The sequence below is a fragment of the Entelurus aequoreus genome, linkage group LG27 (genome assembly GCF_033978785.1).
Source record: "Entelurus aequoreus isolate RoL-2023_Sb linkage group LG27, RoL_Eaeq_v1.1, whole genome shotgun sequence".
Taxonomy (NCBI): Eukaryota; Metazoa; Chordata; class Actinopteri; order Syngnathiformes; family Syngnathidae; genus Entelurus; species Entelurus aequoreus.
The window spans coordinates 39235742-39261995 of record NC_084757.1 but is presented as its reverse complement, the minus strand read 5'-3'; the positions used below and the strand labels follow the sequence as shown (position 1 = coordinate 39261995).

Below are 26254 nucleotides of genomic sequence, written 5' to 3'. Positions count from 1 at the left end.
TTAGGTGGTGGTTTGAATGGCACTAGTTCACCTAGTTCCTAGTTCTTTAGGTGGTGGTTTGAATGGCACTAGTTCACCTAGTTCTTTAGGTGGTGGTTTGAATGGCACTAGTTCACCTAGTTCTTTAGGTGGTGGTTTGAATGGCACTAGTTCACCTAGTTCCTAGTTCTTTAGGTGGTGGTTTGAATGGCACTAGTTCACCTAGTTCCTAGTTCTTTAGGTGGTGGTTTGAATGGCACTAGATCACCTAGTTCCTAGTTCTTTAGGTGGTGGTTTGAATGGCACTAGTTCACCTAGTTCCTAGTTCTTTAGGTGGTGGTTTGAATGGCACTAGTTCACCTAGTTCCTAGTTCTTTAGGTGGTGGTTTGAATGGCACTAGTTCACCTAGTTCCTAGTTCTTTAGGTGGTGGTTTGAATGGCACTAGTTCACCTAGTTCCTAGTTCTTTAGGTGGTGGTTTGAATGGCACTAGTTCACCTAGTTCTTTAGGTGGTGGTTTGAATGGCACTAGTTCACCTAGTTCTTTAGGTGGTGGTTTGAATGGCACTAGTTCACCTAGTTCCTAGTTCTTTAGGTGGTGGTTTGAATGGCACTAGTTCACCTAGTTCCTAGTTCTTTAGGTGGTGGTTTGAATGGCACTAGTTCACCTAGTTCCTAGTTCTTTAGGTGGTGGTTTGAATGGCACTAGTTCACCTAGTTCCTAGTTCTTTAGGTGGTGGTTTGAATGGCACTAGTTCACCTTTTCCTGACTCCATAATAGCAGCATAGTTCCCTTTATTAGGAATATAGTCTAGCTGTGTCCTTCTCTCCATGGAACTTGTTGGAAAGCTAAGAGCTGTGGCTACTTCCAATCTGTTTTTGTGTGAGTTTTGTAGATGTGGTGCCATCTTGGCATAAAGCTTACTGCAATACAAGCAATAATGTCTTTTGTTGTAAACTGTTTTTCCGTGTTTTGTAATGGGAGCACAAACAACTACAGTGTCAATCGTTTCCTGACTTGAGCAGCATTCCTCTGTTCCAGTGACATCGGGTGTTATGTCCAAGTCCATGTGGTCTACTGTACATCTGTCTTTCATCTAAAACGTGTGAAACAAAATCAATGTGAGGTTTTTAAAAATGTCCTTAATCTCCAATGTCCATCATAACTATACATATAACTTCTTAAAGTCCTCATAGACAACCAATTAGCATTACATTAGAGCTACTTTGACTATAAACAAAAAAGCTACTTTGACAAAATAAAAACACAAAGTGATTCACAAACTTTTTTTTGAGCAAGGCTCATGTTCTTAATTAAATGCACCCGTTGGAAAAGGTTAGCTTCGCTGCTAATTTTTTGGCTTAACTTGCTCATAAACACATGAATCTTCTACAAATGATAGTCAATAACATGTAAGATGTGCTTACCTTTTACTTTAAACGACTTGTTTCTGTGTCTCCACGCCCGAAATGGAGAGCACCTTCCTGCCTTCGTGTGGAGACACTGCCTTCGTGTGGTGCGCCAGGTGTGAATTGTTCAAGTAATCAATGAATGGATCAGACTATTATTTAAAAAGGTTTCCCTTTAGGGCACCTGTTTTTTTGTCCCCATAACGTCAAAGGTCCCCTAAAGTGACTTTGTAAACAGAGCCATGTCCCCAATGAGTAAGCATGGCCAGAACACACACACACAGATACACACACACACACACACACACACACAGGTACAGGTACACACACACACGTACAGGTACAGGTACAGAGGTACCTGGAAGTCGTGGATGGAGAAGATGAGTTCAGGTAGTCGAGGCAGTTGGAAGAAGAAGAAATGTCTGCACTTCCACATCTGACTGGGATGACACACTGCATAATCTGAAGAGGAAGATACACTTCACTTCAATACTAACTTACTCACAGAGATATAACTTAACAGAGAGAGATATAACTTAACAGAGAGAGAACTGACATATGATCCATGCAGCTGAGATAGGCTCCATAATCCTCTCCAAATTGTGAGTGCACACACGATCATCTTAGACTTTTTTACAAAGCCGGTCAACTTCAAGCACTTCCTGTTTAGCATTCTCACGTAAGCAGTTCACCATTAAAGACGTGCTTGGAGAAGCAATCAAGAGTTTCCTCAAAGCGCCACATGGGTGACATCCACAACTGCCACAACACATTCATTCATCCACCACCATTCAAATATTACAATGATAATGTAAATGACAACATAGCCAAAATCAAGCTGACATAACTGCAGACTTAAGCAATGTGAACAAGTATCAAATAAAATAGAACACACATTTGTACAATGGAGTTCAGGGTGCGCATCGTGCTTTCACCAATTGCAAGCACTGCATGGAAGTCTAACTAAAAAGATGATGGTCATGTTGAGTTAAGTCTTTGCATCTCAGCATAAGAGAAAGGTTGTGGTGTCAAGAAGTATGGGGGCTCTCTTCAAACATGTGAAGATCTCCGCTTTGGTCCCGCGGGTTCAATTGTGGCTGATTGATGAGCCTTTTGCTTGTTTATTGCTGCACCATGTTGGGGATATTTGGAAGTGCAGTTGTATTTCTCTGATTGTTTATCTTCTGCGTGAAGGGAAGAACACTTGATTTGGAATGCATTTCTGACAAATAATGCCAATAAACACAAAGATTTGAAAGAAAGGAGCAAAAAAGAGAAGGAAGACAATGTAGGAAGAAAGAAAGACAAGGAGGAGAAATTATTCAACACAAATAAATGCAAAACATGAAGAAGAAGAAGGAAGTCACAACAACAAAGTCAAAAGGAAAGAAAGAAAGAAGAAAAGCACTAATTAAGATTGAAATGAAAGGTTGTCACATCATCATCATCATCATCATCCTCCTTCTTCCACCAGAGACTTAGTTAGTGCAAACATCATTGTCCTAATTCATCATCATCATTACAGCACACAAAGTCCTTAAAGGGACACACACACACACACACACACGCCTGCTAAAGTCCTTAAAGGGACACACACACACACATGCCTGCTAAAGTCCTTAAAGGGACACACACACACATGCCTGCTAAAGTCCTTAAAGGGACACACACACACACGCCTGCTAAAGTCCTTAAAGGGACACACACACACACGCCTGCTAAAGTCCTTAAAGGGACACACACACACGCCTGCTAAAGTCCTTAAAGGGACACACACACACGCCTGCTAAAGTCCTTAAAGGGACACACACACACGCCTGCTAAAGTCCTTAAAGGGACACACACGCACGCCTGCTAAAGTCCTTAAAGGGACACACACACACACACCTGCTAAAGTCCTTAAAGGGACACACACACACACACCTGCTAAAGTCCTTAAAGGGACACACACACACGCCTGCTAAAGTCCTTAAAGGGACACACACACACGCCTGCTAAAGTCCTTAAAGGGACACACACACGCCTGCTAAAGTCCTTAAAGGGACACACCTGCATAGACGGCGGGGTGAGGGCAGTTTAAGACGATGAGCTTGGTCACCATCTCTGGATAGTCCATGGCAAACAACCAGGCCAGCATCCCACCCCAGTCGTGACCCACCAGGAAGCAGCGGTTGTAGCCTGCAAGACGGGACGGGGGGAAAAGAGAGAGTACAAGACAAGGAGGAATGAAAGAAAAAGAAATGTGGAGAAATAGAAAATAAGGTAGAAATGAGAAAAAGAAAGAAAAGATGAAAATAGACAGTAACCAGGGAAGAATACAAGAAGAAGTATAACAAAAAGGAAAGATGAAAAGAGACAAGAAGGAAAGAAGAGATGAACAGGGAGGAATGACAGAAAGATGAGAATAAATTTAAAAGAAAGGAGACAAGAAACCAAAGAGAAGGAAGAATACGAGAAAGGTAAGATTGAAACAAAAGAAAGGGGGAATGTGGAAAAAAGAAATAAAGGGTAGGAAGGAAAGAAAAACAGGAGAGATGAAGAGACAAAAAGGAAGAAGGAATACAAGAAAAGGAATGAAGAAAATAAAAGTCAAGAGGAAAAGAAATGTGAATGGAGGAACAAAAAGATGGTAGGAAAGAAACAAGGGAAAGGAAGGAGAAAAAGAGAAAGGAAGGAAGGAGGAAGAGAGACAGCAATAAAGTAAGGAGCAATACACGAAAGTTAGGAAGGAAACAAAAGAAAATGAATGTTGAAGAGAAACAAAGTAAGGGGGAAACACGGAAGGATGAAAAAAGACAAAAGGAAGGAGAAAAAGGAGAAATACAAAAAAGGTAGCAAGAGAACAAAAAGAAAGGATGAAAAGAGGAATTCAAGAAAGGTAGAATGTTATGAAAAGAAAATGAAGAATGAAAAGAGGCAGGAAGGAAGGATACAAAAGTATAAAAGGAGACAAAGGAGGGAAAGACATGAAAAGAAGAAGGGATACAGGAAATGTAGGAAGGAAACAAAGGATAAAAACAAAGAAAAATGAAAAGTGATAAAGAGGGAGGAACACAGGAAATGTAAACATGGAAGAGGAAAAGAGACAGAAAGGAATGAGGAAAAGAAACAAAAGACAGAAAAAAAGGATGGAAAAGAGATAAAAGAGACAGAAAGGGAGGAAAATATAAAACAGGGACAGAAAGAAAGGAGGAAAAGAGATTTAAAAAACAGAGAAAGGGAGGAAAAGATAAAGGAATAAAAAAAAGACAGGAGGAAAAGATAAAGAGAGAAAGGAAGGAGGAAAATAGATTAAAAAAGAGACAGAAAGGAAGGAGGAAAAGAGATTAAAAAATAAACAGAAAGGAAGGAGGAAAAGAGAAGAAAAGAGACAAAAATAGAGAAGAGAAAAAAAAGACAGAAAGGAAGGAGGAAAAGAGATAAAAAAGAGAGAAAGCAAGGAGGAAAATAGACAGAAATGAAGGAGGAAAATATAAAAAAAGAGATGGAAAGGAAGGAGGAAAAGAGATTAAAAAAATAGAAAGGAAGAAGGAGAGAAAGGAAAGAGGAAAAGAGATAAAAAAGACAGAAAGGAAGGAGGAAAAGAGATATAAAAAAGACAAAGGAAGGAGGAAAAGAGATATAAAAAAGAGACAAAAAGGAAGGAGGAAAAGAGATATAAAAAGAGACAGAAAGGAAGGAGGAAAATAGATATAAAAAGAGACAGAAAGGAAGGAGGAAAAGAGATAAAAAGAGACAGAAAGGAAGGAGGAAAAGAGATATAAAAAAGAGACAGAAAGGAAAGAGGAAAAGAGATATAAAAAGAGACAGAAAGGAAGGAGGAAAAGAGATATAAAAAGAGACAGAAAGGAAGGAGGAAATGAGATAAAAAGAGACAGAAAGGAAGGAGGAAAAGAGATATACAAAGAGACAAAGGAAGGAGGAAAAGAGATATACAAAGAGACAGAAAGGAAGGAGGAAAAGAGATATAAAAAGAGACAGAAAGGAAGGAGGTAAAGAAATATAAAAAAGAGACAGAAAGGAAGGAGGAAAAGAGATATTAAAAGAGACAGAAAGGAAGGAGGAAAAGAGATATAAAAAAGAGACAGAAAGGAAGGAGGAAAAGAGATATAAAAAGAGACAGAAAGGAAGGAGGAAAAGAGATATAAAAAAGAGACAGAAAGGAAGGAGGAAAAGAGATATAAAAAAGAGACAGAAAGGAAGGAGGAAAAGAGATATAAAAAGAGACAGAAAGGAAGAGGAAAAGAGATATAAAAAGAGACAGAAAGGAAGGAGGAAAATAGATATAAAAAGAGACAGAAAGGAAGGAGGAAAAGAGATATAAAAAGAGACAGAAAGGAAGGAGGAAAAGAGATATAAAAAGAGACAGAAAGGAATGAGGAAAATGAAAAAAGAGACAAAACAAGTGATGTCTTTATTGTGTTGATGTTAGTTTTATGTATTTAACTCACCTTCATGTTCAAGGATACATTGGACTACATCACTGTAGTCACCATCACTGTAGTCGCCATGGTGACTACAGTGATGGTGACTCTACAGTGAGGGTGACTCTATAGTGATGGTAACTCTACAGTGATGGGGAGTCTACAGTGAGGGTGACTCTACAGTGATGGTGACTCTACAGTGATGGGGAGTTTACAGTGACGGTGACTCTACAGTGATGGTGACTCTACAGTGACGGTGACTACAGTGACGGTGACTACAGTGACGGTGACTCTACAGTGATGGGGAGTTTACAGTGACGGTGACTCTACAGTGATGGTGACTACAGTGACGGTGACTACAGTGACGGTGACTCTACAGTGATGGGGAGTTTACAGTGACGGTGACTCTACAGTGATGGTGACTCTACAGTGACGGTGACTCTACAGTGATGGTGACTCTACAGTGACGGTGACTACAGTGACGGTGACTACAGTGATGGTGACTACAGTGACGGTGACTCTACAGTGAGGGGGAGTCTACAGTGATGGTGACTCTAAAGCAGGGGTCAGCAACCTTTGTGAAAGCAAGAGCTACTTCTTGGGTAGTGATTAATGCGAAGGGCTACCAGTTTGATACACACTTCAATAAATTGCCAGAAATAGCCAATTTGCTCAATTTACCTTTAACTCTATGTTGTTATTAATAATTAATGATATTTATCTTTGTGGGAACACTGATCATCTTAATGATTTCTCACAATAAATATATATAGAAACAGATAAATATCAATATGCAACACTTTATTTTTATATTTTCTCTAAGTGCACATTTTCAAATGATGACTTCTAAGACAGTCTTGGGAAATCACAATATCCCATTTTAACTAGCTAGCCACTAACATTTTTTAACAAATCATGAATGACTTTGCACCATGTTTGTACAAATAATAACTCATGTCAAATACTAAAGTCAACTCTCAAATGTTTAAATAAATCATGTCCCACTTTGAAGTGGACACCAAATCTGTGATCTGTTTCTTTGTCAGTTAGTGAACACCAAGTCTTTCAAATATTTTCTTGGATTTTTAGAATTTTTTTGAGTTTTGTCTCTTAGAATTAAAAATGTCGAGCTAAGAGAGACCAGCTTGCTAGTAAATAAATAACATTTAAAAAATAGAGGCAGCTCACTGGTAAGTGCTTGTCAAGTGTTGTGCTTTTGTCTCTGTGCTTCTCCCACACTTGGCGGGACGTACCAATGCTGAATGTGGATTCTGGATTGCACTCAAAAGACCAGACCCTAGTTACTTTTTTACTTTTATTTTCCTTTAGTTCGCAACAGTTTTTCCAATGAAGAAACAGCTTCTTTTTTCTTCTTTAGTCTTTTTAGCAGTCTTTAGCAGTGTTAGTAGACTTTAGTTTCTTTAGCTGTCTTTAGTAGCCTTTAGCTTCTTTAGTAGGTGAAAAACCTTGAAGGACAAAACACCACAAGATTAACATGCTGTAAAAAATCTATCAATTATCAATCCCATAATTTACAATTATTAATCAGGCTTTCAAACACCTAACAATTAAACAAGTGCAAGAAAATGATTAATATTTTCCCTTTAAGTTCATTCAGATTTGAAATAAATGGTGTCAACATAAATGCACATATAAAGTACATTTAACAGCAGAAACACAATAGATAAATGCAGCAGAAAAGCCAATATGCAAATACATAAATACATAACCAATTAACCAGCTATTTTACATACATATTTCAAATCCATATCCAATATAAATATATTATTAATTTAGCAGTGAAACACTCAATCTTAAACACTGTCTACTGGTAGAAAAATACCCCTTTTCTATGCCCTCACCAGCAGTCAATGATCCAACACCGTTAAATCCAACACTTTAAGTTGAGCGACTTCACCCTCCTGATGAAGCAAACTGCTCCAACATTTATCAAACTAAGCAAAGAATCACAACACTTCCTTACTAAACAACAGTTACACAAACCACCGTGTGTATTTAGCCTCCAGACTAAGCACGCTACATGCACCCCCCCACCCCCCATCTCACCTGCCAACAGGTGCGCCACACCCACAAAGAGAAATAAAGTGCAATCTTACCGGCTGTCCGTCCAGCTTTTGGTTATAGTACACTTTTGGCACAACTCTGTGTTATCTGTAATGAACCAAAGCTTTCTCCACTCTGCGCTGGCGTCTTTTGTACTCCTTGATTGGACACAGCTGTCTAATTACCGGGCTCGCGCACCAGCAGACGAGACGGGAGCGGGCCGCGTTATACCTGCATGCGCGTGAACGTAAACTGATAATAAAGCCGAATGATATACATTTCCTGGGGTTGCCTAGGTGAATAGGGATGTGGATGTGCTCTAAAATAAAATATCATTTTATTAAGTGGGTTTGGCTGGTTGCCAAGCAGCCGCAGTTACGCGCATCAGCTGACGAGACAGCTGTTTGCCGCTACAGTGCTGCTATTTGAGCTATTTCTAGAACAGGCCAGCGGGCGACTCATCTGGTCCTTACGGGCGACCTGGTGCCCGCGGGCACCGCGTTGGTGACCACTGGTGTACAGTAATGGTGACTCTACAGTGAGGGGGACTCTACAGTGAGGGGGAGTCTACAGTGATGGGTCCCCAAACTGAACATTTTTTTTATTTTTATCTTTCCAGTGTTCTAATGGTACAATGTGTTTGCTCATTGGCTCAGAAGGCTAATTGATGATTAGAAAACCCTTGTGCAATCATGTTCACACATCTGAAAACACTTTAGCTCGTTACAGAAGCTACAAAACTGACCTTCCTTTGAGCAGATTGACTTTCTGGAGCATCACATTTGTGGGGTCAATTAAACGCTCAAAATGGCCAGAAAAAGAGAACTTTCATCTGAAACTCCACAGTCTATTCTTGTTCTTAGAAATGAAGGCTCGAACACTAAATTGTTTGGGTGACCCCAAACTTTTGAACAGTAGTATATATATATATATATATATATATATATATATATATATATATATATATAAATATAAATAAATAAATAAATGGATTAGAAAGGAAAGATTTAAAAAATAAAAAAAATTGTGGGCCGGATTTTGGATGCTGGGGGGCCAGATCCGGCCCGCGGGCCATAGTTTGGGGACCCCTGCTCTACAGTGAAGGTGACTCTACAGTGATGGTGACTCTACAGTGAGGGCAACTCTACAGTGATGGTGACTCTACAGTGATGGGGAGTTTACAGTGATGGTGACTCTACAGTGAGGGCGACTCTACAGTGATGGGCGACTCTACAGTGAGGGCGACTCTACAGTGAGGGCGACTCTACAATGATGGTGACTCTACAGTGATGGTGACTCTACAGTGAGGGCAACTCTACAGTGATGGTGACTCTACAGTGATGGGGAGTTTACAGTGATGGTGACTCTACAGTGAGGGCGACTCTACAGTGATGGGCGACTCTACAGTGAGGGCGACTCTACAGTGAGGGCAACTCTACAGTGATGGTGACTCTACAGTGATGGGGAGTTTACAGTGATGGTGACTCTACAGTGAGGGCGACTCTACAGTGAGGGCGACTCTACAGTGAGGGCGACTCTACAGTGATGGTGACTCTACAGTGATGGGGAGTTTACAGTGATGGTGACTATACAGTGATGGGGAGTCTACAGTGATGGTGACTCTACAGTGCGGGGGAGTCTACAGTGATGGTGACTCTACAGTGATGGGGAGTTTACAGTGAGGGTGACTCTACAGTGATGGTGACTCTACAGTGAGGGTGACTCTACAGTGAAGGTGACTCTACAGTGATGGGGAGTTTACAGTGAGGGTGACTCTACAGTGCGGGGGAGTCTACAGTGATGGTGACTCTACAGTGATGGGGAGTTTACAGTGAGGGTGACTCTACAGTGCGGGGGAGTCTACAGTGATGGTGACTCTACAGTGATGGGAGTTTACAGTGAGGGTGACTCTACAGTGAAGGTGACTCTACAGTGAGGGTGACTCTACAGTGATGGTGACTCTACAGTGATGGGGAGTTTACAGTGATGGTGACTATACAGTGATGGGGAGTTTACAGTGATGGTGACTCTACAGTGCGGGGGAGTCTACAGTGATGGTGACTCTACAGTGATGGGGAGTTTACAGTGAGGGTGACTCTACAGTGAGGGTGACTCTACAGTGAGGGTGACTCTACAGTGATGGTGACTCTACAGTGAGGGCGACTCTACAGTGAGGGTGACTCTACAGTGATGGGGAGTTTACAGTGAGGGTGACTCTACAGTGCGGGGGAGTTTACAGTGAGGGTGACTCTACAGTGATGGGGAGTTTACAGTGAGGGTGACTCTACAGTGCGGGGGAGTTTACAGTGATGGTGACTCTACAGTGAGGGTGACTCTACAGTGAGGGTGACTCTACAGTGATGGGGAGTTTACAGTGAGGGTGACTCTACAGTGATGGGGAGTTTACAGTGAGGGCGACTCTACAGTGAGGGTGACTCTACAGTGATGGGGAGTTTACAGTGAGGGTGACTCTACAGTGATGGGGAGTTTACAGTGAGGGTGACTCTACAGTGCGGGGGAGTTTACAGTGAGGGTGACTCTACAGTGATGGGGAGTTTACAGTGAGGGTGACTCTACAGTGATGGGGAGTTTACAGTGAGGGTGACTCTACAGTGCGGGGGAGTTTACAGTGAGGGTGACTCTACAGTGATGGGGAGTTTACAGTGAGGGTGACTCTACAGTGATGGGGAGTTTACAGTGATGGTGACTCTACAGTGATGGGGAGTTTACAGTGAGGGTGACTCTACAGTGATGGGGAGTTTACAGTGAGGGTGACTCTACAATGATGGGGAGTTTACAGTGATGGTGACTCTACAGTGATGGTGACTCTACAGTGAGGGCGACTCTACAGTGAGGGTGACTCTACAGTGATGGTGACTCTACAGTGATGGGGAGTTTACAGTGAGGGTGACTCTACAGTGCGGGGGAGTTTACAGTGATGGTGACTCTACAGTGATGGGGAGTTTACAGTGATGGTGACTCTACAGTGATGGGGAGTTTACAGTGATGGTGACTCTACAGTGATGGGGAGTTTACAGTGATGGTGACTCTACAGTGAGGGTGACTCTACAGTGAGGGTGACTCTACAATGATGGATGAGTCTATGCTGAGAGTGAGGGTGACTGACTGAGCCACAAAGGAGGTGTGTCCTCACCAAGGTGCTCCACCATGTCCTTGATGTCGGTCACCAGGTGGCCCGGGTGGTAGTTGTCCACGCCGGGCGGCAGGTCCGACTCGCCGTAGCCTCGCATGTCGACGGCGACCACGCGGAACTCGCTCTTGAACTCGCGCAGCTGGTGGCGCCACGAGAACCTGCGTGTCATCAATGATGGCTTATCGTCATGGCGACCACAGAACTTTGATCAAGTCAGTTCAATCATGTTATAAATGTGTGCACCTGCGCCAACCTGGCAACCCGTCTAGGTAGCAAAATACTGCTCTTTGCTGCCAACTAGTTATAATTATTACACACACACACACACACACACACACACACACACACACACACACACACACACACACACACACACACACACACACACACACACACACACACACACACACACACACACACACACACACACACACACACACACACACACACACACACACAGTGAACATGTGTGTGCATGTTGCAGTGAGCCAAGTGCATCCCAGACTTTCTTCAAGTGATGCCCACAATGTGAGCTCCTCACTAATCATCATGGCTGCTGACAGGACTTGACAACCTCTGTGATCCATGAGGGTCTCTATCCTATCAGGGTTTGTTGCCCTGGAGGACTTCCCTGCTGAGCGAGAACCACATAGACAATCTAAGTCACCTACACTCCAAAACAATGAGGTGGTCACCTACACTCCAAAACAATGAGGTGGTCACCTACACTCCAAAACAATGATGTGGTCACCTACACTCCAAAACAATGATGTGGTCACCTACACTCCAAAACAATGATGTGGTCACCTACACTCCAAAACAATGATGTGGTCACCTACACTCCAAAACAATGATGTGGTCACCTACACTCCAAAACAATGATGTGGTCACCTACACTCCAAAACAATGATGTGGTCACCTACACTCCAAAACAATGAGGTGGTCACCTACACTCCAAAACAATGATGTGGTCACCTACACTCCAAAACAATGATGTGGTCACCTACACTCCAAAACAATGAGGTGGTCACCTACACTCCAAAACAATGATGTGGTCACCTACACTCCAAAACAATGAGGTGGTCACCTACACTCCAAAACAATGAGGTGGTCACCTACACTCCAAAACAATTCTGTGGTCACCTACACTCCAAAACAATGATGTGGTCACCTACACTCCAAAACAATGATGTGGTCACCTACACTCCAAAACAATGATGTGGTCACCTACACTCCAAAACAATGAGGTGGTCACCTACACTCCAAAACAATGAGGTGGTCACCTACACTCCAAAACAATGAGGTGGTCACCTACACTCCAAAACAATGAGGTGGTCACCTACACTCCAAAACAATGAGGTGGTCACCTACACTCCAAAACAATGACGTGGTCACCTACACTCCAAAACAATTCTGTGGTCACCTACACTCCAAAACAATGATGTGGTCACCTACACTCCAAAACAATGAGGTGGTCACCTACACTCCAAAACAATGATGTGGTCACCTACACTCCAAAACAATGAGGTGGTCACCTACACTCCAAAACAATGATGTGGTCACCTACACTCCAAAACAATGAGGTGGTCACCTACACTCCAAAACAATGAGGTGGTCACCTACACTCCAAAACAATGATGTGGTCACCTACACTCCAAAACAATGAGGTGGTCACCTACACTCCAAAACAATGAGGTGGTCACCTACACTCCAAAACAATGAGGTGGTCACCTACACTCCAAAACAATGATGTGGTCACCTACACTCCAAAACAATGAGGTGGTCACCTACACTCCAAAACAATGAGGTGGTCACCTACACTCCAAAACAATGAGGTGGTCACCTACACTCCAAAACAATGAGGTGGTCACCTACACTCCAAAACAATGAGGTGGTCACCTACACTCCAAAACAATGATGTGGTCACCTACACTCCAAAACAATGAGGTGGTCACCTACACTCCAAAACAATGAGGTGGTCACCTACACTCCAAAACAATGAGGTGGTCACCTACACTCCAAAACAATGATGTGGTCACCTACACTCCAAAACAATGAGGTGGTCACCTACACTCCAAAACAATGATGTGGTCACCTACACTCCAAAACAATGAGGTGGTCACCTACACTCCAAAACAATGAGGTGGTCACCTACACTCCAAAACAATGATGTGGTCACCTACACTCCAAAACAATGAGGTGGTCACCTACACTCCAAAACAATGAGGTGGTCACCTACACTCCAAAACAATGAGGTGGTCACCTACACTCCAAAACAATGATGTGGTCACCTACACTCCAAAACAATGAGGTGGTCACCTACACTCCAAAACAATGAGGTGGTCACCTACACTCCAAAACAATGAGGTGGTCACCTACACTCCAAAACAATGAGGTGGTCACCTACACTCCAAAACAATGAGGTGGTCACCTACACTCCAAAACAATGATGTGGTCACCTACACTCCAAAACAATGAGGTGGTCACCTACACTCCAAAACAATGATGTGGTCACCTACACTCCAAAACAATGATGTGGTCACCTACACTCCAAAACAATGAGGTGGTCACCTACACTCCAAAACAATGATGTGGTCACCTACACTCCAAAACAATGATGTGGTCACCTACACTCCAAAACAATGAGGTGGTCACCTACACTCCAAAACAATGATGTGGTCACCTACACTCCAAAACAATGAGGTGGTCACCTACACTCCAAAACAATGAGGTGGTCACCTACACTCCAAAACAATGAGGTGGTCACCTACACTCCAAAACAATGAGGTGGTCACCTACACTCCAAAACAATGATGTGGTCACCTACACTCCAAAACAATGACGTGGTCACCTACACTCCAAAACAATGATGTGGTCACCTACACTCCAAAACAATGACGTGGTCACCTACACTCCAAAACAATGAGGTGGTCACCTACACTCCAAAACAATGAGGTGGTCACCTACACTCCAAAACAATGATGTGGTCACCTACACTCCAAAACAATGAGGTGGTCACCTACACTCCAAAACAATGATGTGGTCACCTACACTCCAAAACAATGAGGTGGTCACCTACACTCCAAAACAATGATGTGGTCACCTACACTCCAAAACAATGAGGTGGTCACCTACACTCCAAAACAATGATGTGGTCACCTACACTCCAAAACAATGAGGTGGTCACCTACACTCCAAAACAATGAGGTGGTCACCTACACTCCAAAACAATTCTGTGGTCACCTACACTCCAAAACAATGAGGTGGTCACCTACACTCCAAAACAATGAGGTGGTCACCTACACTCCAAAACAATGATGTGGTCACCTACACTCCAAAACAATGATGTGGTCACCTACACTCCAAAACAATGATGTGGTCACCTACACTCCAAAACAATGACGTGGTCACCTACACTCCAAAACAATGATGTGGTCACCTACACTCCAAAACAATGACGTGGTCACCTACACTCCAAAACAATGATGTGGTCACCTACACTCCAAAACAATGATGTGGTCACCTACACTCCAAAACAATTCTGTGGTCACCTACACTCCAAAACAATGAGGTGGTCACCTACACTCCAAAACAATGAGGTGGTCACCTACACTCCAAAACAATGATGTGGTCACCTACACTCCAAAACAATGATGTGGTCACCTACACTCCAAAACAATGAGGTGGTCACCTACACTCCAAAACAATGATGTGGTCACCTACACTCCAAAACAATGAGGTGGTCACCTACACTCCAAAACAATGAGGTGGTCACCTACACTCCAAAACAATGAGGTGGTCACCTACACTCCAAAACAATGAGGTGGTCACCTACACTCCAAAACAATGAGGTGGTCACCTACACTCCAAAACAATGAGGTGGTCACCTACACTCCAAAACAATGAGGTGGTCACCTACACTCCAAAACAATGAGGTGGTCACCTACACTCCAAAACAATGATGTGGTCACCTACACTCCAAAACAATGATGTGGTCACCTACACTCCAAAACAATTCTGTGGTCACCTACACTCCAAAACAATGACGTGGTCACCTACACTCCAAAACAATGATGTGGTCACCTACACTCCAAAACAATGATGTGGTCACCTACACTCCAAAACAATTCTGTGGTCACCTACACTCCAAAACAATGAGGTGGTCACCTACACTCCAAAACAATGATGTGGTCACCTACACTCCAAAACAATTCTGTGGTCACCTACACTCCAAAACAATGATGTGGTCACCTACACTCCAAAACAATGATGTGGTCACCTACACTCCAAAACAATGAGGTGGTCACCTACACTCCAAAACAATGAGGTGGTCACCTACACTCCAAAACAATGAGGTGGTCACCTACACTCCAAAACAATGAGGTGGTCACCTACACTCCAAAACAATGAGGTGGTCACCTACACTCCAAAACAATGAGGTGGTCACCTACACTCCAAAACAATGACGTGGTCACCTACACTCCAAAACAATTCTGTGGTCACCTACACTCCAAAACAATGATGTGGTCACCTACACTCCAAAACAATGAGGTGGTCACCTACACTCCAAAACAATGAGGTGGTCACCTACACTCCAAAACAATGATGTGGTCACCTACACTCCAAAACAATGAGGTGGTCACCTACACTCCAAAACAATGAGGTGGTCACCTACACTCCAAAACAATGATGTGGTCACCTACACTCCAAAACAATGAGGTGGTCACCTACACTCCAAAACAATGAGGTGGTCACCTACACTCCAAAACAATGAGGTGGTCACCTACACTCCAAAACAATGATGTGGTCACCTACACTCCAAAACAATGAGGTGGTCACCTACACTCCAAAACAATGAGGTGGTCACCTACACTCCAAAACAATGAGGTGGTCACCTACACTCCAAAACAATGAGGTGGTCACCTACACTCCAAAACAATGAGGTGGTCACCTACACTCCAAAACAATGATGTGGTCACCTACACTCCAAAACAATGAGGTGGTCACCTACACTCCAAAACAATGAGGTGGTCACCTACACTCCAAAACAATGAGGTGGTCACCTACACTCCAAAACAATGATGTGGTCACCTACACTCCAAAACAATGATGTGGTCACCTACACTCCAAAACAATGATGTGGTCACCTACACTCCAAAACAATGAGGTGGTCACCTACACTCCAAAACAATGATGTGGTCACCTACACTCCAAAACAATGAGGTGGTCACCTACACTCCAAAACAATGAGGTGGTCACCTACACTCCAAAACAATGAGGTGGTCACCTACACTCCAAAACAATGAGGTGGTCACCTACACTCCAAAACAATGACGTGGTCACCTACACTCCAAAACAATTCTGTGGTCACCTACACTCCAAAACAATGAGGTGGTCACCTACACTCCAAAACAATGATGTGGTCACCTACACTCCAAAACAATGAGGTGGTCACCTACACTCCAAAACAATGAGGTGGTCACCTACACTCCAAAACAATGATGTGGTCACCTACACTCCAAAACAATGATGTGGTCACCTACACTCCAAAACAATGATGTGGTCACCTACACTCCAAAACAATGACGTGGTCACCTACACTCCAAAACAATGATGTGGTCACCTACACTCCAAAACAATGACGTGGTCACCTACACTCCAAAACAATGAGGTGGTCACCTACACTCCAAAACAATGAGGTGGTCACCTACACTCCAAAACAATGATGTGGTCACCTACACTCCAAAACAATGAGGTGGTCACCTACACTCCAAAACAATGATGTGGTCACCTACACTCCAAAACAATGAGGTGGTCACCTACACTCCAAAACAATGATGTGGTCACCTACACTCCAAAACAATGAGGTGGTCACCTACACTCCAAAACAATGATGTGGTCACCTACACTCCAAAACAATGAGGTGGTCACCTACACTCCAAAACAATGAGGTGGTCACCTACACCCCAAAACAATTCTGTGGTCACCTACACTCCAAAACAATGAGGTGGTCACCTACACTCCAAAACAATGAGGTGGTCACCTACACTCCAAAACAATGATGTGGTCACCTACACTCCAAAACAATGATGTGGTCACCTACACTCCAAAACAATGATGTGGTCACCTACACTCCAAAACAATGACGTGGTCACCTACACTCCAAAACAATGATGTGGTCACCTACACTCCAAAACAATGACGTGGTCACCTACACTCCAAAACAATGATGTGGTCACCTACACTCCAAAACAATGATGTGGTCACCTACACTCCAAAACAATTCTGTGGTCACCTACACTCCAAAACAATGAGGTGGTCACCTACACTCCAAAACAATGAGGTGGTCACCTACACTCCAAAACAATGATGTGGTCACCTACACTCCAAAACAATGATGTGGTCACCTACACTCCAAAACAATGAGGTGGTCACCTACACTCCAAAACAATGATGTGGTCACCTACACTCCAAAACAATGAGGTGGTCACCTACACTCCAAAACAATGAGGTGGTCACCTACACTCCAAAACAATGAGGTGGTCACCTACACTCCAAAACAATGAGGTGGTCACCTACACTCCAAAACAATGAGGTGGTCACCTACACTCCAAAACAATGAGGTGGTCACCTACACTCCAAAACAATGAGGTGGTCACCTACACTCCAAAACAATGAGGTGGTCACCTACACTCCAAAACAATGATGTGGTCACCTACACTCCAAAACAATGATGTGGTCACCTACACTCCAAAACAATTCTGTGGTCACCTACACTCCAAAACAATGACGTGGTCACCTACACTCCAAAACAATGATGTGGTCACCTACACTCCAAAACAATGATGTGGTCACCTACACTCCAAAACAATTCTGTGGTCACCTACACTCCAAAACAATGAGGTGGTCACCTACACTCCAAAACAATGATGTGGTCACCTACACTCCAAAACAATTCTGTGGTCACCTACACTCCAAAACAATGATGTGGTCACCTACACTCCAAAACAATGATGTGGTCACCTACACTCCAAAACAATGAGGTGGTCACCTACACTCCAAAACAATGAGGTGGTCACCTACACTCCAAAACAATGAGGTGGTCACCTACACTCCAAAACAATGAGGTGGTCACCTACACTCCAAAACAATGAGGTGGTCACCTACACTCCAAAACAATGAGGTGGTCACCTACACTCCAAAACAATGAGGTGGTCACCTACACTCCAAAACAATGAGGTGGTCACCTACACTCCAAAACAATGATGTGGTCACCTACACTCCAAAACAATGATGTGGTCACCTACACTCCAAAACAATGATGTGGTCACCTACACTCCAAAACAATGATGTGGTCACCTACACTCCAAAACAATGATGTGGTCACCTACACTCCAAAACAATGAGGTGGTCACCTACACTCCAAAACAATGAGGTGGTCACCTACACTCCAAAACAATGAGGTGGTCACCTACACTCCAAAACAATGAGGTGGTCACCTACACTCCAAAACAATGAGGTGGTCACCTACACTCCAAAACAATGAGGTGGTCACCTACACTCCAAAACAATGAGGTGGTCACCTACACTCCAAAACAATGAGGTGGTCACCTACACTCCAAAACAATGAGGTGGTCACCTACACTCCAAAACAATGATGTGGTCACCTACACTCCAAAACAATGATGTGGTCACCTACACTCCAAAACAATGAGGTGGTCACCTACACTCCAAAACAATGATGTGGTCACCTACACTCCAAAACAATGAGGTGGTCACCTACACTCCAAAACAATGATGTGGTCACCTACACTCCAAAACAATGAGGTGGTCACCTACACTCCAAAACAATGATGTGGTCACCTACACTCCAAAACAATGATGTGGTCACCTACACTCCAAAACAATGATGTGGTCACCTACACTCCAAAACAATGAGGTGGTCACCTACACTCCAAAACAATGATGTGGTCACCTACACTCCAAAACAATGAGGTGGTCACCTACACTCCAAAACAATGATGTGGTCACCTACACTCCAAAACAATGATGTGGTCACCTACACTCCAAAACAATGATGTGGTCACCTACACTCCAAAACAATGACGTGGTCACCTACACTCCAAAACAATGACGTGGTCACCTACACTCCAAAACAATGAGGTGGTCACCTACACTCCAAAACAATGAGGTGGTCACCTACACTCCAAAACAATGACGTGGTCACCTACACTCCAAAACAATGAGGTGGTCACCTACACTCCAAAACAATGATGTGGTCACCTACACTCCAAAACAATGATGTGGTCACCTACACTCCAAAACAATGAGGTGGTCACCTACACTCCAAAACAATGATGTGGTCACCTACACTCCAAAACAATGAGGTGGTCACCTACACTCCAAAACAATGATGTGGTCACCTACACTCCAAAACAATGATGTGGTCACCTACCAGAACTCAGGGAAGCCGTGCAAGAAGAGCATGAGAGGCTTGCCCCTCTCACCTGCCGCCACGTAGTGAAACCTGAGACCAGAGTCCTGTGAGGAGACAAGATGGACACTGAGTGGACTTCATGACCACCGCTGGGGAAACATCCATCACACTTTTCTCACATTTCATTATAGGACAGCCAAAATGGAATCATTTCATTTAGGTCCTCCAAGTTCTACACACAAGACCCCATCATGACAAAGTGTACAAATATATTGAAAGTAAAAAGACATGTTCATGAGTATTCAGTCTTTGTTGATGCACCATAACACACACACACACACACACACACACACACACACACACACACACACACACACACACACACACACACACACACACACACACACACACACACACACACACACACACACACACACACACACACACACACACACACACACACACACACACACACACACACACACACACACACACACACGTTGCATCTCGTCTACATTACTGGAACATATTACTTTGGGGTCTATTATGTTAGATCCACTATGGACTGGACTCACACTATTATGTTAGATCCACTATGGACTGGACTCTCACTATTATGTTAGATCCACTATGGACTGGACTCTCACTATTATGTTAGATCCACTATGGACTGGACTCTCACTATTATGTTAGATCCACTATGGACTGGACTCTCACACTATTCTGTTAGATCCACTATGGACTGGACTCTCACACTATTATGTTAGATCCACTATGGACTGGACTCTCACTATTATGTTAGATCCACTATGGACTGGACTCTCACACTATTATGTTAGATCCACTATGGACTGGACTCTCACTATTATGTTAGATCCACTATGGACTGGACTCTCACTATTATGTTAGATCCACTATGGACTGGACTCTCACTATTATGTTAGATCCACTATGGACTGGACTCTCACACTATTATGTTAGATCCACTATGGACTGGACTCTCACTATTATGTTAGATCCACTATGGACTGGACTCTCACACTATTATGTTAGATCCACTATGGACTGGACTCTCACTATTATGTTAGATCCACTATGGACTGGACTCTCACTATTATGTTAGATCCACTATGGACTGGACTCTCACACTATTATGTTAGATCCACTATGGACTGGACTCTCACTACTATGTTAGATCCACTATGGACTGGACTCTCACACTATTCTGTTAGATCCACTATGGACTGGACTCTCACACTATTATGTTAGATCCACTATGGACTGGACTCTCACTATTATGTTAGATCCACTATGGACTGGACTCTCACACTATTATGTTAGATCCACTATGGACTGGACTCTCACTATTATGTTAGATCCACTATGGACTGGACTCTCACTATTATGTTAGATCCACTATGGACTGGACTCTCACTATTATGTTAGATCCACTATGGACTGGACTCTCACACTATTATGTCAGATCCACTATGGACTGGACTCTCACACTATTATGTCAGATCCACTATGGACTGGACTCTCACTATTATGTTAGATCCACTATGGACTGGACTCTCACTATTATGTTAGATCCACTATGGACTGGACTCTCACACTATTATGTTAGATCCACTATGGACTGGACTCTCACTATTATGTTAGATCCACTATGGACTGGACTCTCACACTATTATGTTAGATCCACTATGGACTGGACTCTCACACTATTCTGTTAGATCCACTATGGACTGGACTCTCACACTATTATGTTAGATCCACTATGGACTGGACTCTCACTATTATGTTAGATCCACTATGGACTGGACTCTCACACTATTATGTTAGATCCACTATGGACTGGACTCTCACTATTATGTTAGATCCACTATGGACTGGACTCTCACTATTATGTTAGATCCACTATGGACTGGACTCTCACTATTATGTTAGATCCACTATGGACTGGACTCTCACACTATTATGTCAGATCCACTATGGACTGGACTCTCACACTATTATGTCAGATCCACTATGGACTGGACTCTCACTATTATGTTAGATCCACTATGGACTGGACTCTCACTATTATGTTAGATCCACTATGGACTGGACTCTCACACTATTATGTTAGATCCACTATGGACTGGACTCTCACTATTATGTTAGATCCACTATGGACTGGACTCTCACACTATTATGTTAGATCCACTATGGACTGGACTCTCACACTATTCTGTTAGATCCACTATGGACTGGACTCTCACACTATTATGTTAGATCCACTATGGACTGGACTCTCACTATTATGTTAGATCCACTATGGACTGGACTCTCACACTATTATGTTAGATCCACTATGGACTGGACTCTCACTATTATGTTAGATCCACTATGGACTGGACTCTCACACTATTATGTTAGATCCACTATGGACTGGACTCTCACACTATTATGTTAGATCCACTATGGACTGGACTCTCACACTATTATGTTAGATCCACTATGGACTGGACTCTCACTATTATGTTAGATCCACTATGGACTGGACTCTCACTATTATGTTAGATCCACTATGGACTGGACTCTCACTATTATGTTAGATCCACTATGGACTGGACTCTCACACTATTATGTTAGATCCACTATGGACTGGACTCTCACTATTATGTTAGATCCACTATGGACTGGACTTTCACTATTATGTTAGCATATGCGGTCCTCTCCAAAGTTTCTCATAGTCATTCACATCGACGTCCCACTGGGGTGAGTTTTTCCTTGCCCTTATGTGGGCTGTGTACCGAGGATGTCGTTGTGGCTTGTGCAGCCCTTTGAGACACTTGTGATTAGGGCTATATAAATAAACATTGATTGATTGATTGACACCTATCTTTGGACACTTTCAACCATTCCTCTTTGCAGCACCTCTAGAGCTCCATCAGGTTCATCCAGGATGTCTCCGTACATTGCTGCATTCATCTTTCCCTCTATCCTGACTAGTCTACCAGTTCCTACCGCTGAAAACCATCCCCACATCATGATGCTGCCACCACTGTAGGGATGCTCTCGGTGTGGTTTCTTCCAAACATGACGCCTGACATTCATGCCAAAGACTTCAGTCTTGGTCTGGTCAGACCAGAGAATTGGTTTCTCATGGTCTGAGAGGCTTTCAGGTGCTAACTTTTTACGGCTTTCTAAAGCCACAGAATGGGTGGGTGATATATTGAAAATAATAATGTCACTCCAAGTGTACTAGGGGGGTGATGTATTGAAAATATATCACTATCACTCCAAGTGTACGTAAGTGTACTCGGTGGGTGATATATTGAAAATAATGTCACTCCAAGTGTACTTATTAAGTGGACTAGGTGGGTGATGTATTGAAAATATATCACTATCACTCCAAGTATACTTATTAAGTGTACTAGGTGGGTGATATATTGAAAATATATCACGATTACTGCAAGGGTACTTAAGTGTACCAGGTGGGTGATATATTGAAAATAATGTCACTCCAAGTGTACTTATTAAGTGGACTAGGTGGGTGATGTATTGAAAATATATTACTATCACTCCAAGTATACTTACTAAGTGTACTAGGGGGGTGATATATTGAAAATAATGTCACTCCAAGTGTACTTATTAAGTGGACTAGGTGGGTGATGTATTGAAAATATATTACTATCACTCCAAGTATACTTACTAAGTGTACTAGGGGGGTGATATATTGAAAATAATGTCACTCCAAGTGTACTTATTAAGTGGACTAGGTGGGTGATGTATTGAAAATATATTAATATCACTCCAAGTATACTTACTAAGTGTACTAGGGGGGTGATATATTGAAAATAATGTCACTCCAAGTGTACTTATTAAGTGTACTAAGGGGGTGATGTATTGAAAATATATCACTATCACTCCAAGGGTACTTATTAAGTGTACTAGGGGGTGATGTATTGAAAATATATAACTATCACGCCAAGGGTACTTAAGTGTACTAGGTGGGTGATATTTTGAAAATAGTCACTCTAAGTGTACTTATTAAGTGTACTGGGTGGGTGATATATTGAAAATATATCACTATCACTCCAAGGGTACTTATTAAGTGTACTAGGGGGGTGTTATATTGAAAACATATCACTTTTTTTTTTTTTTTTTACAATTATCTTTACAAATCATTTTTATACAGTTTTTTCCCATGCTGAATTTTAAAGCACTATATAGGGACAAGCGGTAGGAAATGGATGGATGAATGTATTTTAACAAAGTAATTTTTTTGAAGCGGATCTTAAAAACACTCCATTTTAAGCACGTATTTTGATTGACTGAAATGGTGTGCATAATTAGATTAGACAAGTTGTATAAATGAGTTCAGTGACGTCATATTCACCTTCCTGTCTGAACGTGAGCGTCTCATCAGCACGTGACCTAATGAGGTGGAAATATTTCAGTCACGTGACAACACGTCGAGCAGGTGCGCGTGCACGGCGGCGCCAAAACAAAAAACACGCGTCAGACCCCGCGCACGCGATCACGACGCCAGCACACGCGCGTCCACGCCGCAAAACCCACGTGCACGCGCCTCACCTTGATGCGCACGTAGCAGTGCGTGCCCAAGGACGTGTCGTGCAGACACGCCGGCGGACTTTGGCGCTGCGTCCACTGGAAGGTGGCCGTCGGCCGCAAGATGGCGCTCCAGCACAGCCTCAGCAGCGCGGCGGCGGCACACAGCGCACACAACACGCACACTGCACACCGGTACACGCACACTCGCAGTCCCGCCATCTTACTCTCTGGACGTCCTCACCACGGCTGACACACACCCGGGGAGAGAGGGAGGGAGGCAGGAAGGCAGAGAGAGAGAGGGAGGGAGGGAGGGAGGGAGGGAGGGAGGGAGGGAGGGAGGGATGCAGGGAGGGAGAGAGGGAGGGAGAGAGGGAGCGAGGGAGGGAGGGAGGCAGGCAGAGAGGGAGGGAGGGAGGGAGAGAGGGAGCGAGGGAGAGAGGGATGCAGGGAGGGAGGGAGGAAGGGAGAGAGAGAGGGAAGGAGAGAGCGAGGGAGGAAAGAAGGGAGGAAAAGCGAGGGAGGAAAGAAGGGAGGAAAGGAGAGAGGAAAGAAGGGAGGGAGCGAGGAAAGAAGGGAACGAGGGAGGGCGAGAGGAAAGGAGGGACCAAGGGAGGGAGGAAGGGAGCGAGGGATGGACAGAGGGAGGAAAGAAGGGAAGAAGGATAAGGGAGCGAGGAAAGAAGGGAGGAAGGGAGAGAGGAAAGAAGGGAGCGAGGGAGGGAGGAAAGAAGGGAGGAAGGATAAGGGAGGGAGTGAAGTGAAGTGAAGTGAATTACATTTATATAGCGCTTTTTCTCAAGTGACTCAAAGCACTTTACATAGTGAAAGCCAATATCTAAGTTCCATTCAAAGCAGTGTGGGTGGCACTGGGAGCAGGTGGGTAAAGTGTCTTGCCCAAGGACACAACGGCAGTGACTAGGATGGCGGAAGCGGGGATCAAACCTGCAACCCTCAAGTTGCTGGCACGGCCGCTCTACCAACCGAGCTATACCGTCCCACAGGGGCGGTATAGCTCCACAATGTATAGCTATAGGGGAGGAAAGAAGGGAGCAAGGGAGAGAGGAAAGAAGGGAGCGAGGGAGAGAGGAAAGAAGGGAGGAAGGATAAGGGAGGGAGGAAAGAAGGGAGCAAGGGAGAGAGGAAAGAAGGGAGCGAGGGAGGGAGGAAAGAAGGGAGGAAGGATAAGGGAGGGAGGAAAGAAGGGAGCAAGGGAGAGAGGAAAGAAGGGAGCGAGGGAGGGAGGAAAGAAGGGAGGAAGGATAAGGGAGGGAGGAAAGAAGGGAGGAAGGATAAGGGACGGAGGAAAGAAGGGAGCAAGGGAGAGAGGAAAGAAGGGAGCGAGGGAGGGAGGAAAGAAGGGAGGAAGGAAAGAAGGGAGCAAGGGAGAGAGGAAAGAAGGGAGGAAGGATAAGGGAGGGAGGAAAGAAGGGAGCAAGGGAGAGAGGAAAGAAGGGAGCGAGGGAGGGAGGAAAGAAGGGAGGAAGGATAAGGGAGGGAGGAAAGAAGGGAGCAAGGGAGAGAGGAAAGAAGGGAGCGAGGGAGGGAGGAAAGAAGGGAGGAAGGATAAGGGAGGGAGGAAAGAAGGGAGGAAGGATAAGGGACGGAGGAAAGAAGGGAGCAAGGGAGAGAGGAAAGAAGGGAGCGAGGGAGGGAGGAAAGAAGGGAGGAAGGAAAGAAGGGAGCAAGGGAGAGAGGAAAGAAGGGAGGAAGGATAAGGGAGGGAGGAAAGAAGGGAGCAAGGGAGAGAGGAAAGAAGGGAGCGAGGGAGGGAGGAAAGATAAGGGAGGGAGGAAAGAAGGGAGCAAGGGAGAGAGGAAAGAAGGGAGCGAGGGAGAGAGGAAAGAAGGGAGGAAGGATAAGGGAGGGAGGAAAGAAGGGAGCGAGGGAGGGAGGAAAGATAAGGGAGGGAGGAAAGAAGGGAGCAAGGGAGAGAGGAAAGAAGGGAGCGCGGGAGGGAGGAAGGATAAGGGAGGGAGGAAAGAAGGGAGCAAGGGAGAGAGGAAAGAAGGGAGCGAGGGAGGGAGGAAGGATAAGGGAGGGAGGAAAGAAGGGAGCAAGGGAGAGAGGAAAGAAGGGAGCGAGGGAGGGAGGAAAGAAGGGAGAGAATGAAAGAAGGGAGCAAGGGAGAGAGGAAAGAAGGGAGCGAGGGAGGGAGGAAAGAAGGGAGGAAGGATAAGGGAGGGAGGAAAGAAGGGAGCAAGGGAGAGAGGAAAGAAGGGAGCG

The 26254-nt window shown here is 44.0% G+C and overlaps 1 protein-coding gene across 1 annotated transcript in view; it reads right to left on the bottom strand.

The window, feature by feature from the left end:
- Positions 1-24304, bottom strand: part of ephx4 (epoxide hydrolase 4) — a 35659-nt gene extending 11355 nt beyond the window's left edge. Inside the window, exons 1-5 of the mRNA XM_062038679.1 lie at positions 24053-24304; positions 19487-19572; positions 11032-11189; positions 3439-3567; positions 1748-1851 (exon numbers count right to left, since the gene is read on the bottom strand). Coding sequence (XP_061894663.1) covers positions 1748-1851; positions 3439-3567; positions 11032-11189; positions 19487-19572; positions 24053-24250 — 675 coding nt within the window. The 5' untranslated portion in view covers positions 24251-24304. The remainder of the gene's footprint in view (positions 1-1747; positions 1852-3438; positions 3568-11031; positions 11190-19486; positions 19573-24052) is intronic.
- Positions 24305-26254: the final 1950 nt, after the last annotated feature.